Raw genomic sequence first — 15,766 nt, 5'->3', positions numbered from 1 at the left:
AAAAGGCACATGTTCTTTATCCAGTCTCCAGTTGATAGGCAATTGGGCTGTTTCCAAGTTTTAGCTATTAGAAACTGTGCCACCATAAACATGGGTGAGCATACATCGCTGTGGTGTGATTCTTTTAATTCTTTTGGGAAGGTACCCAGCAGAGGAAGAGCTGGGTCAAATGGGACCTGTAATCCTAGTTTTCTGAGGTATCTCCATATTGCTTTCCACAGTGGTTGTACCAGTCTGCACTCCCACCAACAATGGAGAAGGGTTCCTTTGTCCCCACAACCCTGCCAGCAAGCATTTGTTATTGGTTGATTTCTTTCTTTCTTTCCTTTTTTTTTTTTCCTTTTCCTTTTTGGACCAGGGATGGAACTCGGGACTTTGGGCTTGAGAGGCAGGAGGCGGAACCACTGAGCTAAATCCACAGCCCTATTGGTTGATTTCTTGATAGCAGCCATTCTTTCTGGGGTGAGGTGGAATCTCAGTGTTGTTTTCATCTGCATCTCTCCAATGACCAGTGATGTTGAACATTTTTTCATATGTTTATTTGCTGCTTCAAAATGTGTTTTTATTGCTGTTTTTGTCTTTTTTGTTTCCTTTTCTCTCTTTGCTTTTCTTCCTTTGGTTCCTTTTCATTTCTGTTTTCTTTCCTTTTTTTTTGGTCATTTCCCCGTTTTTCATTTTGTTTTGCTTTTGTTTTTATTTCCACTAAAGTCCAAGCCCGGGCATCCTAAAGTGCATCCCCAGAACAACGATGACTGGGATGTTTGTTAGTGATACTCTTACACCTTCATGCATCTACTTCACTCTCTGCTTTTCGTTGAGTTCTTCAGGAGTTGATCAGGAGATGCCGAGCTCCAGTGAGTGCAGTGGCACAGGCCTCTAATCCCAGCACCCAAAGAGCAGGAAGCAGGATCAATTTAAGTAGGAGACGCCCTTGGCAGCGTAGCCAGAGAGCCTACCTCCAAGTGAAATGAAAACAACATAGAAACGGCCTGTATGAAATTCTTTGGAGCTCCAGGAGACACTGGACAGACAGGAAGCCTAAACTTTCATGTGATTGTAGTGGGAGAGGGGAGGGTTGAGCGTCACCGGAGGAGGTGACAGAGCAGTCTGAAGATGGTAGGGTGGGAAGGCCCTCCCCAGAGGAAAAATTCCATCTCTGTGTTTTTCTTGTCCCCTTTCTCCCCTCCTTGTGTCCTGTTCCTCCAATCTGTGAATGGAATCACACCGAGGAAGCTTTGACAATTGACTGCCCTCTACCTAGGAATCATCATGCTTCAGAGAAAGCAGGTCTTAGGAAAATCAAACGCTTGAAGTGAGTATATGAGTATTGCCTACACATCTCATGATGGGAGAGAACTTGAATCTGCTAGTGGATCCCGAGATCTTGGCCCCACCCTGGCATCCCAGTTAACCAGAAAACAGAGTTGTTTCTTTTTGGGATGGACGTGTGGCACAGGAAGCAAACCAAGAAATGTCCCAGTAAAGATGAGAGAAGTTTTTGATCAGACCCAGTGTGATCCCCCCTGCATCTTTCATTTTATTCACAGGCATGCGCAAGTGTGTGCACATGCACAAACACACACACACACACACACACACATGCACTCGTGAGTCCCACCTCTGGGGATTTCCAGCAGGTGAATGATGTGATCCGTGGAGATCCTCAAACTCCCACTGCAGTTGCTGGGGCGCCTTCTGTGAAATCCAGTGGTGCATTGCAGGCAGGGGTGCAGTGTAAATGAATGCACAATGCCATAGTGAGCTCTGGTGTCAACTTGAGAAAGACACGCCTAGCCCGGGGGCTTAGTGTAGGTGCCTGGAGCTAGGCCGGGAGACTGGCACTCAGGCTGTGTGGTAGTCAATCAGCTGACTGACTGGCAGGAGCTTAGTTCTGAGTCGCACCACCCTAAGGGCGGGAGCCTGGATGGAATATAAAGGGGTGGGCAACAGGTAGTGTTGCTGCTGCTGCTGCTATTTCTTGCAGCCAGCCCCTTTGCTTCCTGCTGCTGGCCGCTTGCTTCTTGCTGCCCCTGCCTTCTGCTGGCCAAGCCACGCAGGGACGGACTACTGCTCCTCTGCTGTGCCACCCTGCCTTGGAGCCAGCTCCATAGGAATTGAAACCCCCACAGACAAATCGTGAGTGACCACACACCTTTCGTCCTTTGGCTTTGGGGGTCGGGATCGGTCGGCTTTTTCCTTTCAGCCAGGAGCAACCAATGTAAGTGAGACACAGGCCCTAGATATTCTCTCTCTCTCTCTCTCTCTCTCTCTCTCTCTCTCTCTCTCTCTCTCTCTCTCTCTGTCTCATTCCTTTCTCTTTCTCCAGACTCCCCTGTCTCAGTTTCTTCCTCCCTTTTGGCCTTCCTGGCTTGCTTGCTTCCTTTCCTTTTGCTCACTTTTTTGGTGCCACACATGCTAGCTTGAGAAACCTTCAGCCCACCGCCTGTGCCATCGTGTAGTTGAACTTTGAGTCATCTGGTCCAAAACCATTGTCTCCTCTCTTCCAGGCCAGAGATCCTCCTTGGGCAAGACTGTGTGCGAAGGAAGAGAGCCAGCCCCGTCTTTGCACCCCAGGACAACGGAAATTCACCAAGGAAGAGACCCCCGGCGCCTCTGCTTCTCCTCTCCGCAACTGGAGCCATGGAGCAGCCTCTTGCGCTGTGTGTGAGGGCGGCCTGGGATTCCGCCCAAGAGACTCGGAAGCCCGGGGCGCTGCCAGCCTGGAGCACAGAGGCTGGCGGGCCCTGGGCGCTCCCTTTGTACCCCAAGCTGGGCGACCTCTCCTGCCAGGGCGTGGTCTTGGGCCAGGAGCTGTGTTCCGTGCCCTGCGGGTTTCTGAGAGAGGCCTGTCCGGTCCACAGAGCCCCAGAGCCCGGCTCCCAGGAAAGGGGCACGAGGCCCCAGGCAGGGAGCCCGCCGCCGCCACCCAGAGGGCCGCAGGAGCACGCAGGAGCCGCCCACGCCCCCGGGCAGTTTGGCCCAGACCCGCAGCACAGCCGCCTGTGCCTCCTGGATCCCGAAGATTGCCAAGGCCAAGGCGGAGGCCACTCTGGCCGCCCTGGCCGCCCGCTTCTCCCCGGGTCGCCCTTCCCCGCCGCCACCGCCACCGCCCCCGCCGCCACCGCCACCTCCACTGCCGCCACCGGAGCTGCACAGCGCAGCCCGAGGGTCCCGGCCCGGCTCAGCCTGGCTGGCGACTCGGCCTCGGAGACGGAGTCGGAGTCGGAGTCGGAATCGGAGTCGGAGTCGGACTCGGACTCGGACTCGGACTCGGACTCGGACTCGGACTCCGACTGCGACTGCGACTCCGACTCCGACTCCGACGTCCACTCTGACTGTGACTCTGACCTGGACTCCGACTCCTACTCTGACTCCTACCAGGACCTCCACCCCGACCCCGACCCCGACCCCGACCCCGACCCCGACCCCGAGCGCGACCACGACTCAGACCAGGACCGCAACTCGGACGCTGACTGCGACCAGGACTGCGACCAGGACTGCGACGCCGCCGACTTCCGCTCCGATCCAGATAGCCGTCCCCACACCGATCCTGACCTTGACTCCGCTCTGGATCGCAAACACGACTCCAAACAGGACTCCGAACGCGACCGCGACTCTGATCCGGATCCCAGTCCAGATGCCGACCGCGACCCCGACCCCGACCTCGACTCTGATCCCGACCACAACCAGGACTCCGACCGCGACCGCGACTGCGACTCGGACTCCTACCGCGATGGAGACCGAGACTCGGATCCCGACCCGGACCCCGACCAGGACTCTGACCACGACCTCGACTCGGATGCCCACTTCCACTCTCACCGCGACCACAAATCTGACCCCGATCCCGATCCCGACTCGGATCCCGACGGAGACCAGGACTCCAACAGCAACCGCGACTCGGACGCCCACTCAGACCAGCACTGAGTCTCCTACTGCCTCCGCCACCGCAACCTCCACCGCGACCGCGACCTGGACCAGACTCAGATCCCGACCCCGACCCCGACCCGGACCCCGACCAGGACTCCGACCTCCACTCAGAGGCCCACTCGGACTGCTTCTGCGACGCGACTCGGACTGACTGCACCCCGCGGGACCCAGGGCGCCGCCTGGTGGCCCCTAAGCGCTGGGAACGCGCTCCTCTTTCTGCCCTGGACCCGAGCCACACCCGCCGACCTCCGTGCACTCACCCGGGAAGAGCAAAGGCCCGCCTGGACCCTTGTCCACCTTTCTGTGGCATACTTAATAAAACTGGAGGGAAATGTCAGCTCTCCCTCACTCTTGTGTCTGCTTGGGGTCTTGGCCAGGAGGGGACGGAGGGCGGGGCCGCCTGGCCTGTGCGTGTGTGCGTGCGTGTGTGTGGAGGGGGGCGACTCGGGAACCCTGAGGATCCCAGTGCAGGCACGGGGCTAGGCTGCCGCAGGGCTGGGGGTGGGGGTGGGAGAAGAGGGACTGGGGAGGGGAAGAGACGCGGGTGGGGGCGGGGTAAGGGTCGGTGGGGGCAGGTGTCTCCTCCCAAAGGGCGCTAGGACACAGGGGGCGCCACAACTAAGGGTCCTCTCAGCGCCCCAACCTCCGCTCCAGGGCCTTGCGCACTGCAGGCCCAGGACCAGTAGCCAGGGTCCCCACTTCATCCCCCAGACTCCTGCTCTGCCCTCCCGCTGGCTCCTCTGCTCCTGTGGGCCTTGGCTCCAGCACTGGGGCGACTCACAGAAGTGTCTCATGAGCATGGCGGTAGCGTGCAGATTAATACGACCTCCCCATTAAGGGCCACAGCTGAGGCCAGAGCAATGGCCTATGGTTCTGTGGGGCTAATATGAGATAACATCCATAGCTGAGGTCAGAATGATCACACCCAGGTTCCATTCCCACAATTAGTGCCTTCATAGCTGAAAGGACAATGCTCTAACTGCAACAATATATTTTGTCTATCTTGCTTATAATTTGGAAAACCTTTGGCTTCTCTTCAAAGCCTCGCCTGCATTCGTTTTCATGATAATTTCACATATTGCACATCCATACATGCACCTCTACCCTGATTGATGGATAATAAAATTAGGTGGAAGAGATGGGCCAGTGCCTTTTGCCAAAGGAGCATTGGCCATCCCAGTTCACACTTTCCCTTTAACTCTGTTAAGATTTTCTTCAACCTTGCATCACACACTGGGCAGATAGGGACTAAAGACTTACTTCAGGGGTCTCTGGCATTAATACACTGTTGAATAATCAATCAAGGAACAAGTTTGAAGTTTCAAGTTTCCTAGAATCAAATTATAGTGGCACTACAATACACCAAAACCTATGCGGCACAACAAAAACTCTTCTAAGAGCAAAGTTTAAGCTGTGAATGCCCACATTAGAAAAAGAGCGGTGCATAATAAATAACATAAAGGTGCATCTGAAAGTCCTAAAAAATGAACAGTAACCCAAATCCAAACTTGGAGAAGGAAATATATTATAAAGATCAGAGCAGGAATTGATGAAATTGAGACATACAAAAGGAAAAACAATAAAAGGACCAATGAATCACAGCTGATTCTCTGAAATGGTAAACACAATTGGTAAATACTTAGCCTAACTTACCAAAAGTGGAAAAAAAATATTCACATCAATGGAATTAAAAATGAAAAAGTTAAAATTACCATAGTCGTTGCAGAAATCCAGAGGATCATAAGAAACTTTTCGAAATCCAATATTCCAATATATTGGAGAATCTAGAATTGGATAAATTAATGCACACATAAGAATTACAAAAAATTAACCAAGAAGATAGAAAAATCCTGAACAAACAATTAAAAGGTGGTAAAATCAAGGCAGTAATAAAATCCGTCCCAATTAACAAAAACCTAGCATTTTATCTTGACTGCCAGGAAGATCTACTGCCAATATTCAAACTTTTCCATGAGATTGAAAGGAAGAGAACATTGCCAATATCATTTCTTAATCTAACATTTCTATGACACCAAAACAGACAAAATTACAGGCTAATATCATTAATGAATGTAGTTGTGAAAATCATCACAAAGATACTTGTAGCTACAATTTTTTTTTTTTGGTACCAAGGATCGAACTCCGGACCTTGCACTTGGGAGGCAGGCACAGTGCCACTGAGCTAAATCCTCAGCCTCACAAAGATACCTATAAACAAAATACAACAAATCATTAAAAAGATCACTCAACATATGTAAATCAACAAATGTAAAATACCATGTAAACAGAAGGGCAAAAGTCACATAATCACTTCAATCGGTGCAGAGAAGGTCTCTGACAAAATCCAAACACCCCGTTGTGATAAAAAAAAAAAAAAACCTTGATGAAAATATGTACACAAAGATCTTTACCTCAAACTGATAGAAGCCATTTATGACAAACCTACTGTCGATATTTTAGCACTTTAGTTTTCAGAGCTCTGAAGTTTTCATATTTATTTCTTTACATTGCCTTATCATCCCTGTCTTGGAATTCTTGTTTACTGACTGTAACTGCCAAAGATTTATTTACCTTTTGTCTTCTTGGTTTTTTGAGACAGGGTCACATTTTGTAGTTCAGGCTGTCAATGTACTGACCGTTGTCTAGGCTGGCCTCAAACTCTCAACCATCGTCCTGCCTCGGCCTCCTGAGTCTTGGGGTTACAGGCATGAACCACCACGCCCAGCTGTTGTCAAGGTTTTATAGCACTAAACAGTCTTGTGTAATTGGGCTCTCTGGGTGACAGACTGGAGATGTGACAGTATAAGCAGAGGTTAGAGTGATGCTCCTTGAAGAAAGGGAAGAATAGATGAGGACTGCATGCAGCTGCTGAAACCTAGAAACCTCTGCCCCTGGAAAATGATAACCACAGAGAGAAGTGATAGGGCAAAGGAGGCTGCAGGAGGATAAGCCACTGCCTGGGACTCATGGTAATTACTAGAGAGGAAACAGTTTGACCTTAAAAGATGCGGTATGTTCTACACACAATGGAAGGTAAAACAACGCTGTCTCAGAGTTCAGACTCTACAGGACACAGATGTTCCAAAAGACAGACTGGGGGCTGGCACCGAATCATGGAGAATGAGACTGTCAGCCACAAGAACAGAATTCCTGATGAAGTCCAGGTTTGGTGTAGTCAAAACTGAGTCTCTCCCAGCTATCAGGGAAGTGAAGAAGAAGAGTGGCAAAGGAGACAGGTTGGATTGGGAAGACACTTGAGAATGTACACAGTAGCAGGAGAAATTTAATAAGTGCTGGAACTGTTTGGATTTATGAGGTGCTCTCAGATATGCACCTCTATTATAATATGTATCTGACGTGTATTTCCAAATAACTTCAATAGTAATACTATGATGTAATATTTACTAATTTCCATGATAGAAGCATGGTTCTGAGCCTAATCCTCTCTGGTCCTGCCATATCCTTGGGGTTGGGAAGATTCATAAGTACCGTATCCCTAGACACATCAAAGGATTTCCTTTGTTTACTCAATATCATCTATTACACTTTGGGTATGAAAGTTCAAGTCAGTGACAGATGAACGTAGGCAATAGATTAAGCAATCCTGCAGTGCTGTGAATACTGGTGGGGTCCTGGAACACCGTGGATGTCATCAACAGGTCATAGATCCCTGCTGAGGCCTTAGTGATAACTGGTATCATACCAACCAGGGTATCCTACTGAGTGTTAGGAAGGACAGTGATCTGGTGAACAGATAGTGTCTTATTTGCCTTATTTTGGGTGTATACATTTAATTTCTTATCTTTACTAATAGTTCTCTGAGAACAGTCTCAGACTCTTACTTGATATCAGCAATTCTGCAAAGAGTTGAACCATGAAACATAAGGAGAAGAAAAAACACAAGAAGAAGAAACTCTTAAAATGACCTGTGAAAAAGTCAAGGGGTACAAGAGGTATGTATTAGCCTATTCTCAGGGATAGGGAACCAGGAATTGCCTTCTAAAAACAGGGGAAAGAGTGGACTTCTAGTTTGTGGTGGAGGAGCGGAGGAGAGAAAGATGAAGAAAAGAAGTGACTGAAACAGGGAAGGCGAGAGATATGTATGCCTTCACAAAGGCTCATGTAGTCTGAGAGTAAAGAGAAGGTTCAGATGATCCAGGTCTTGTCACTGTGCCTTAGGCTTGGGGCTGCCAATTCAATCCCTCTGGGTCACTCTCATCCTTCATCCAGACTATTTTTTTTCTTTAAAAAATGTGGTTTCTGCCATTTGACTTCTTCCTAAGGGCACTGGGAAAGTAAATGAAATTTAAGTTTTCATAGTACTTTTTCCCTTTTGATGAAGAAACTGGTTCATAGAACTGAGGAAAAATTTTTAAAAATAAGTAGAAATGGTGTACAAAAATGACTATAAAGTCACGAATAATTATGTACTCAGAGTAAAAAGCTAGTTTTGTTTCAGACTATGAAGATATGTCTCCAGAACTTTAAAATTAATTTTATTGGTACAGTGTAGGTATACATAATGATCATATTCATCATAGGAAATTAGTACCTGTACATAATATATCTTGATTTTTTTCCCATTCCCCTCCCCTGCCTTCAACCCTCCTTCCCCTCCTTACTTACAAAGCTTTCTTACCATTTTATCTTTCTTTTCTCTTATTTTTTCTTTTCCCTTCCTTCCTTTCCTCCTTCCACCTCACTAGTTCCTCTTTTGTACAATTTCTTCCTATTTCACAATATTTATAATACATTTTCATCCTTATTTACACTTTCAGTTTCTCACACTAGAGAGACAATGTGATATTTATACCTTTGTGTCCATTTCACTTAAGAGTACGCTCTCAAGGTGCATCCATTTACCTAGAAATGTTTTGAGTTTAACCTGCTTTATGGCTGAGTAGTATCCCATTATATAAAAACACCACATCTTTTTTATTCATTCATCAGGTGGTGGGCATTTTGGTTGTTTCCAAATTTTAGGTATTACAAACTATAGCGCCACAAACATAGGTGCGCATATATATGGCTGTGGTATGATGCTTTTAGTTCTTTTGCAAAGATACCCAGAAAGGGAATAGCTGGGTCAAATGAGACCTCTAATCCTAGTTTTGTTTCGTTTTGTTTTGTTTTGTTTTTCTAATCCTAGTTTTTTGAGGAATCTCCACACCGATTTCCACAGTGGTTGCCAGTCTACATGCCCACTAACAGAGGAAAAGGGTTCCTTTCTCCCCACAGCCCTACCAACATTTGTTGTTGGTTCATTCCTTAATAATAGCCATTCTCTCCAGGACTTCTTTGTGAGATGTAAGAAATACACATGCACACACATAAACAAACATGCAGGTACCATTTAACCATGAATTATGAAATAAGAGATAGTATTTGGCTATTTATGGAAAAATTAGAAACTAACAGTTGTGTTACCTTGGAGAGTAACAGTAAACAAATAGCTATTAAGAGGGAGGACCCTCATTCAGTGGTGGGAGGGGACAGATTGGAGCCACACCCAACATTCCAAAGAGTGGCTCACATTTTTGAGAACAGTCTGATACTTCAATAGATTTTCAGATTTCTTTATTTTCTGTTGGTCCTTTGTACAGAGGGGCCGGAAGAGTGTTCTTGTCTTTATTTCACTTTCAGTTACATCAGTATATATTCAAACATGTCAAGTGTAAGCCATGAAATATGCAAAGCACATACCTATACTTACTCATACACACACAAAATACAAAAATAAACCAAAGCATGATAAATACTATCATCTAACATAATTGTCCACTTACTGTATAGCAAGTCTGATTATTTGCCTCTCAAAAACACCTTACAACCTGACTTCACTAGAAGATTCCCAGCTCTAATAACTACTACACATAGAATCAACTGCTAGCATGTTGATGAGCAGGTCAACAGGACAATTGCCCTCAATGAACTAATTCATGGGCTGAGAAAAACACTGTCATCATTAACACATCTTTCACAGAGACCCAGGGCTATCAACATCCTAGTCGACTGGAAAAGCAGAGTACATGGAGAGAGACAGAGGCTTCTATGGCCACAGAAGAGGCATTTGCCACTTTTCATTTTCTTTGGTAGGAAATACAGTCACAAGATCAAAGCTAACTACAAGGTACCTCAGTAACTAGAATACAGTGGTCTGTCCAATTTGAAAGGTGGAAGCAAGCAGTTTCTGCACCAATGAAACTTTGTGCAAATGTAATGATCTGTAACAAGTACTGACAAAATAAATACTGCTCTACATTTAAAATTTTACTAATAGGAGCCATACTGTTTACCCTTGAGGATGGAGGTAAAGTGTATTCAGTGAACATGTAAATAGTAGACTCATTATAAGTTTTACAATAGGTACACATAAACACCAAAACAGAACTGTATCTTTTTTATTTCATTTCTCAGGAAAGTTGGATTTACAAGATGTTCTGCAGGGTAGAGCCAAGGACCTGGCCCATACTCAAGGCCACAAAGTGGCGGATAGTTCTTCCTCAACCTCAGGGGACTTCTCCTATGAAGACAAATTCTTGGATGCAGGTATGGAAGGGGAGTACAGAAGGGGAGCTAGGGTCTAGGAATATCTCAGAATTGAGTTGAATAGTTCTGAACATCAGTTGATACAAGGGTACTCAGCCAGAAAGAAACTGAAAATAATCAGCAGTGGAAGCAATAAATGTCAAAGGGAAAACACATGAGAGGCCTTCAGGAAGGCCAGGATCATTGGAGAACTGGGCTCTGCTCAGGAAATAGTAGGAGAGTGCCCGGGAGGATAAGAGCATGATCAGCATCACATAGGAACAGTATGTCAGTAGGAACTAGGGAAAAGCATGGGAGACTGTCAGGAAAGAAGAAGCCCAGAATAATAGGATCCTCAAAAGATCTTACTTAAAACACATTAAAAAGATAGCCAGTCCAAGAACACAGCACATCCACTTATTGCCCTAGCCAATGTTCACACGTGTTCCTACACAAACCCATCTGCATTGCTACTTATTTTTCTCATTTTCTTATAATCTTTCACATGCACATGAATTCAATACTTTCACTTTTTGACCCCACCATGCAAATAGTAATAATTACTCTGACTTCTAGATGACCTTGGAAGCCAGGAGCCAGTCAGGAGATAAATTTGTGTAAGTAGAAGTGCAAAATATATACTTTTTGTCTGGATCATTTTTGCTCATCCTTGTATTTATGAATGTTATCCATGTGGCATATGATTACAGTGTATATTGTCATTACTCCCTGTATTCCATTGCATGGAGAAAAAATTTATTCATTGATTATACTTTGCTGGGCATTATGGACAGGCACAGGGACATAAGATCATGAATATTTAATTTCTTCAAACACAAAAATTTACCAAATCTTTTGTTTGAGATTAAGAATCTCTAGGAAGTAAGATGTAGACAAAGTATGAAATACGTAGAAGGCGGCAAGCAATATGAAACAGTACCAAGTTCGAGGGGCGTAAGGCACCTTGAGGGCAGGATCCCTGTAGAAACACAGAGGACTGAAGTGCAGCAGCTCCTGGCCAAGTGAGACATCACTGTTCAAGACACAGTAAGTATTCCTGGGAGAGGACGCTGGACGAGATGGCTTTGGAGAATAGCAGAGGGTGAGCAGAATGGAATCAGCTATTTCAGGTATAATCTCTTGATTACTCTGCTCCCATTTTACAGACAAGTTCATTCTCAAAGGCCTGAGGTGGAACAGAGGTGGAGCAGACCCTGTTGGTTCAACAACTGAATAAATGACCACTTTTCTCCAAAACTGCCCAGGTTCTGTTTCCAAAACTCACCATGTTCATTTTTCTATCTCCCAAAAGTTTATTTGAAAAATGAAGGGTGAGGGGGTAAGAGGAAAACCAGCTCTGTAGAGCAAACGTGAGCCAAAAAAAGAAAAGATAAAAAGAGCAAAAATTAAAAATACACCCTGGGTTTGGGAAACCCAGGGTGGGCTACTGTGAAGAGTAAAGATAGCGAGCTCCTCCCGGTTTCTGGTCTTCCTCACCACATCCATATCTTGTGGAGCTCATAGGAAGTTCTACATATGGGGTCCAGAGAATCATCTGGCACTGCCCTGGAGTCTTGTAATTTACAGGTCCCTCCCACTTCTCTAGTCAGTTTGCCACGTTCTACCTCCTATATCACATTTCTGAAAGATGAACTGGGATCAAGTCTGTAAAGTCTTCATTTGAATGCTTAGCTGTGCCATGCCCAGTTCCTAGAGAACCATCTAACAATTTGTATCTTTGCATGCAGGTCCATCTTTTATTCATATTCACATCAACCCTTCCATGTATATGACTCTACATTCACCAAAATAAATGGGTCAACATTCACAATTCCTCATGAAACTTGAACTCCACAGCCTTCACTGGCACAATTTATTACCAGGAAATTGAGCCAATAAAAATAGCAATAGTAATAATATCTAACCACTAGTGAATGTATATCATATTTTAAACATATTTGAGTTCCCAATAGTCTGTATACATCTCTAAAAATATATAGAAGATACCCAATCCCAGTGATACCCACCCCCACCACATACATAATTTTAATAAGTTCTTTAATTTTGTGTGAGGAATTACCATGGGTGGTAACAATGGCAGAAACAAAATATCTACTCGATATATGTTTCAAAATGACCCAGACCCAGACTATGCTATGTATCGGTATTTTTGTTGCTGCTGTTTTCTTCCACTTCAGAACTGCACAACTCTCCAGAGGACACCGCTGAGACACATGAGATGGTCCCAAGTTCAAATCTGAATGCAGGAGAGAATTTCTCAGTCTCAGAACATTTGCCGTGCATCTCTTCTTCAAGCAAGTGCATTCCTATGGACGAGGGTGGTAAGGCAGATGCAAAGGTGACCTGAGCCTGGACAAGAGGTGCAGCTGAGCAGCCTCCCAACCCCATTCACTTCCTTTACATACACGAAAGGTCTTCAGGCAAGAGGGATGAACACTGACTCCTCTGGGGAGGGGCAGATAGGAAACCTGCCTTCTAGAGGAGGACGGAGTTCCTCAGCACACATTTTCATGTGAACACTGGGGCCACTGTGGGTGAGGCAGTGGCCTATGTGATGTGCAGGAGGTGGGATCAGAGTCTTCCCCCTCAGATCAGTGTATAAACTCAGCTCACACTCGCATGTCACACTCCTTTGTACTAAGTACAGACCGTTTCTCCTCCGTTTTATCTTTCTCATAAATATCTCTTCTCTCCCTATTTTCCCAGTATCAGCATTACATAGGTACAGCCTTATGCCCACATTCCAGAAGCCATTCTCAGGCTCAACCACCATTTTACACCTTAATCCTGTAAAGAACTTCATATCACCTCACACAGGTAAACTATTACCTCACATGGATAACCTGTTTTAACTTCATAATGCTACTCGTCGCCAAAATACTAGAAAACTCTTGTGCCCTTCCAATATGTATATGTTCTCACACAAAAGTCATTTCTTCCACCACGCCTTCAGCCCTTCACAGAGCTGCATGTGCTGAGGTCATAAACACTTCCTCCAACATGTAAGACCATTGTCACACCATCTACCAATATTCACAATGAAATCACATGTGCTATCTCATACAGTATCACACACACACACACACACACACACACACACACACAGACACATCACTATCTGCTTTTGCCAGTACCAGTCAGTCACCAAAGGTATACCAGAATATATGTACGTATGCATACATATACAGATTCTGCCCCCAAAATGTATACACACTTCAGGAAAAGAAAAACTTGTATAAATATTTTAATACTGCATTTATTGAGATATGAGATTAATGCAAGTTATCTTTGGGCACTGCAATTACAAGAGGTGCTCAAAGTTGAGCCCATTAGCAGTGAACTGCTGCTTGGGTGACCTTGGTCATTGTGATTGCTACATATTTGTTTTCAATTTCTTCCCTAAGAGCTGACAATGTAGTGGATTTCCTGCAATCTACAACGTCCTCTATGGTGCCCCATATTTGGGTAATTGAAAAACATACTATTTTTCTTTTCCTGAAGTGTGTATACATTTTTTGGCAGACTCTGTATACGTACGTATACACACATACATGTACGTGCCTATATACGTGTGTGCATACATATATAATTTATAGTAGTTGCCTTACACAACTCATTTTCCACATAGGATTACAAAGCATGTACATTACATGACACAAACCACACACAAAATATGACCCCACCCCAGGACATTTTCATGGCCATCTTATCTCATTATTTTTGAAGCTTTCTTTTCCAAATACCAACATACTACCTCAATATGTTCCAGGTCCTGGATCCTCCAAGAGGCTTTTAAATCAAGATTTGATGGAGAAGGAGAATTTCTCCTTCATGGCACATTCTCATTTACCTTCCTCCTTGGCCAGTAACCCCTTAGAGTCTGCAACATCTACTAAAAAGAAAAGAGTCCTGAATGTTTACTATCAGCCTGTCCCAATGAAAAGGGGTACGGCTTCCTTGGGGGATACAGAAGATGATTTGGAGCCCCCCGCAAAGATGACAAGAATAGCAAAAATTGCCTTTCCTGAGACGATCCCTTCAAAAGCCAGCCTCTCTTCTGTGTGCCTAAGAGATGTCCTAACTGACGGTGAAAATGGCTTGCACGGGGAAGGCCAAGAGGAAAGGGAAGAGGCTGAGAATCTGGCCCAGGATTCGGTGCTGGAGGACCTGTATAGTGGCTTTAGGTGCATGGGCTGCGACCAGGTCTTCCCCAATATGCGGATGCTTAAGAAACACCTGGAGGATGGGGTTGAGGGTGGTGCTTCATGCCTTAGTCTTGCATTTGCCAAACTAAGGAACAAAACGAAGCAAAGCAAGAGAATCACAGAGGGGGAGAATGGGAATATGACAACATCTGGAGGTGATATGGAGACACTTTTGACATTCTTGTTACTTTTGGCTTTTTGTAGCTTTATGTTTTACTATTATAATAAGTAGAAATTAAATCATATGTTTCTGGAAGTAATAAATTAGAGACAATAACTCAAGAGACTTTTCCATCCACAAAATAGCAGAAAAAATAAGCATCTTCACAACCTAAGCCTTTGGTTAGTTTTTTTTCTTTCCATCTCTGTTCTCTCACCCACCTCAGCCTGCTGTTTCCAAAATGGGTCTCAAGGTTTGTATTTACCTTTGGTTTGTTACTTATTTTTATTAGTACATGTTGGTAGTACATAAAGTTTACATACCTGGGGAGCAATTGGTACAGGTACGTAACACATCTTACACTTCCTTTTTATCATCCCCTTTCCCTCTCCTCCCACCCCCACCCTCTCCACCTTTTGATCTTTTCCCTGTTTAGAAAGATTTATCCCTCTTCTTCCTATCATCTATCTTTATTTTGCTCTTTATTTATACTTTGGGTTTCTCATACAAAAAAAATCCATGTGATATTTAAGCTTATGTGTCTGATTTATTTCACCAAACACTATGGTCTCAAGATGCTTGAATTTTTTTACAAATGACTCAAGTTTATCATTCCTTATGGTAGAGTAGTACTCAACTGTGTTTAAAAACCACATTTAATTTATCTATTCTTCTGTTGATGGACATATGGGCTGCTTCCAATGTTTAGCTATTATGGCTTGTGTTGCTGTATACATGGGTCTGCAAGGATCATTGTAATGTCTTTAACTCTCTTGTGAAGACATCTAGAAGGGGAATAGCTGGATCAAGTAGAATTTCTAGTTTCAGTTTTGTGAGGAATCTCCATACTAGTTTTCAGCCCACTTGTCTCTGCCGGATATAGGCCACAGGCCAGGGGTTCGTGTAGACTGTTAGATTTAATGTC

General features: G+C 44.9%; 2 protein-coding genes across 3 annotated transcripts; both read left to right on the top strand.

The window, feature by feature from the left end:
- Positions 1-748: 748 nt before the first annotated feature.
- Positions 749-4,264, top strand: LOC147824537 (uncharacterized). Its single transcript, XM_087189221.1, has 2 exons — positions 749-854; positions 2,862-4,264. The coding sequence occupies exons 1-2, from the start codon at positions 749-751 to the stop codon at positions 4,076-4,078; spliced, it is 1,323 nt and encodes a 440-aa protein (XP_087045347.1). The 3' UTR covers positions 4,079-4,264.
- Positions 4,265-7,641: 3,377 nt separating this feature from the next.
- Positions 7,642-15,229, top strand: LOC147824536 (uncharacterized). Of its 2 annotated transcripts, XM_087189346.1 has the most exons (7): positions 7,642-7,880; positions 10,345-10,476; positions 11,032-11,502; positions 11,622-11,720; positions 12,654-12,797; positions 13,183-13,293; positions 14,246-15,228. In XM_087189346.1, exons 4-7 carry the CDS (start codon positions 11,693-11,695, stop codon positions 14,911-14,913), a joined length of 951 nt encoding a protein of 316 aa, XP_087045472.1. In that variant the 5' UTR covers positions 7,642-7,880; positions 10,345-10,476; positions 11,032-11,502; positions 11,622-11,692; the 3' UTR covers positions 14,914-15,228. The 2 variants fall into 2 exon arrangements, 1 of the variants encoding a protein (XP_087045472.1); XR_015442258.1 differs by lacking the exon at positions 13,183-13,293 and having other exon boundaries at positions 11,622-12,797; positions 14,246-15,229.
- The last annotated feature ends 537 nt before the right edge of the window (positions 15,230-15,766 follow it).

This window comes from Heterocephalus glaber, unplaced genomic scaffold, assembly GCF_053883595.1.
Source record: "Heterocephalus glaber isolate CG9 unplaced genomic scaffold, H.glaber_assembly_v1.0 deba00001538, whole genome shotgun sequence".
In the NCBI taxonomy this organism is placed as follows: domain Eukaryota; kingdom Metazoa; phylum Chordata; class Mammalia; order Rodentia; family Bathyergidae; genus Heterocephalus; species Heterocephalus glaber.
The sequence above is the reverse complement of the archived record's forward strand: the minus strand, read 5'-3'. Positions and strand labels throughout refer to the sequence as shown.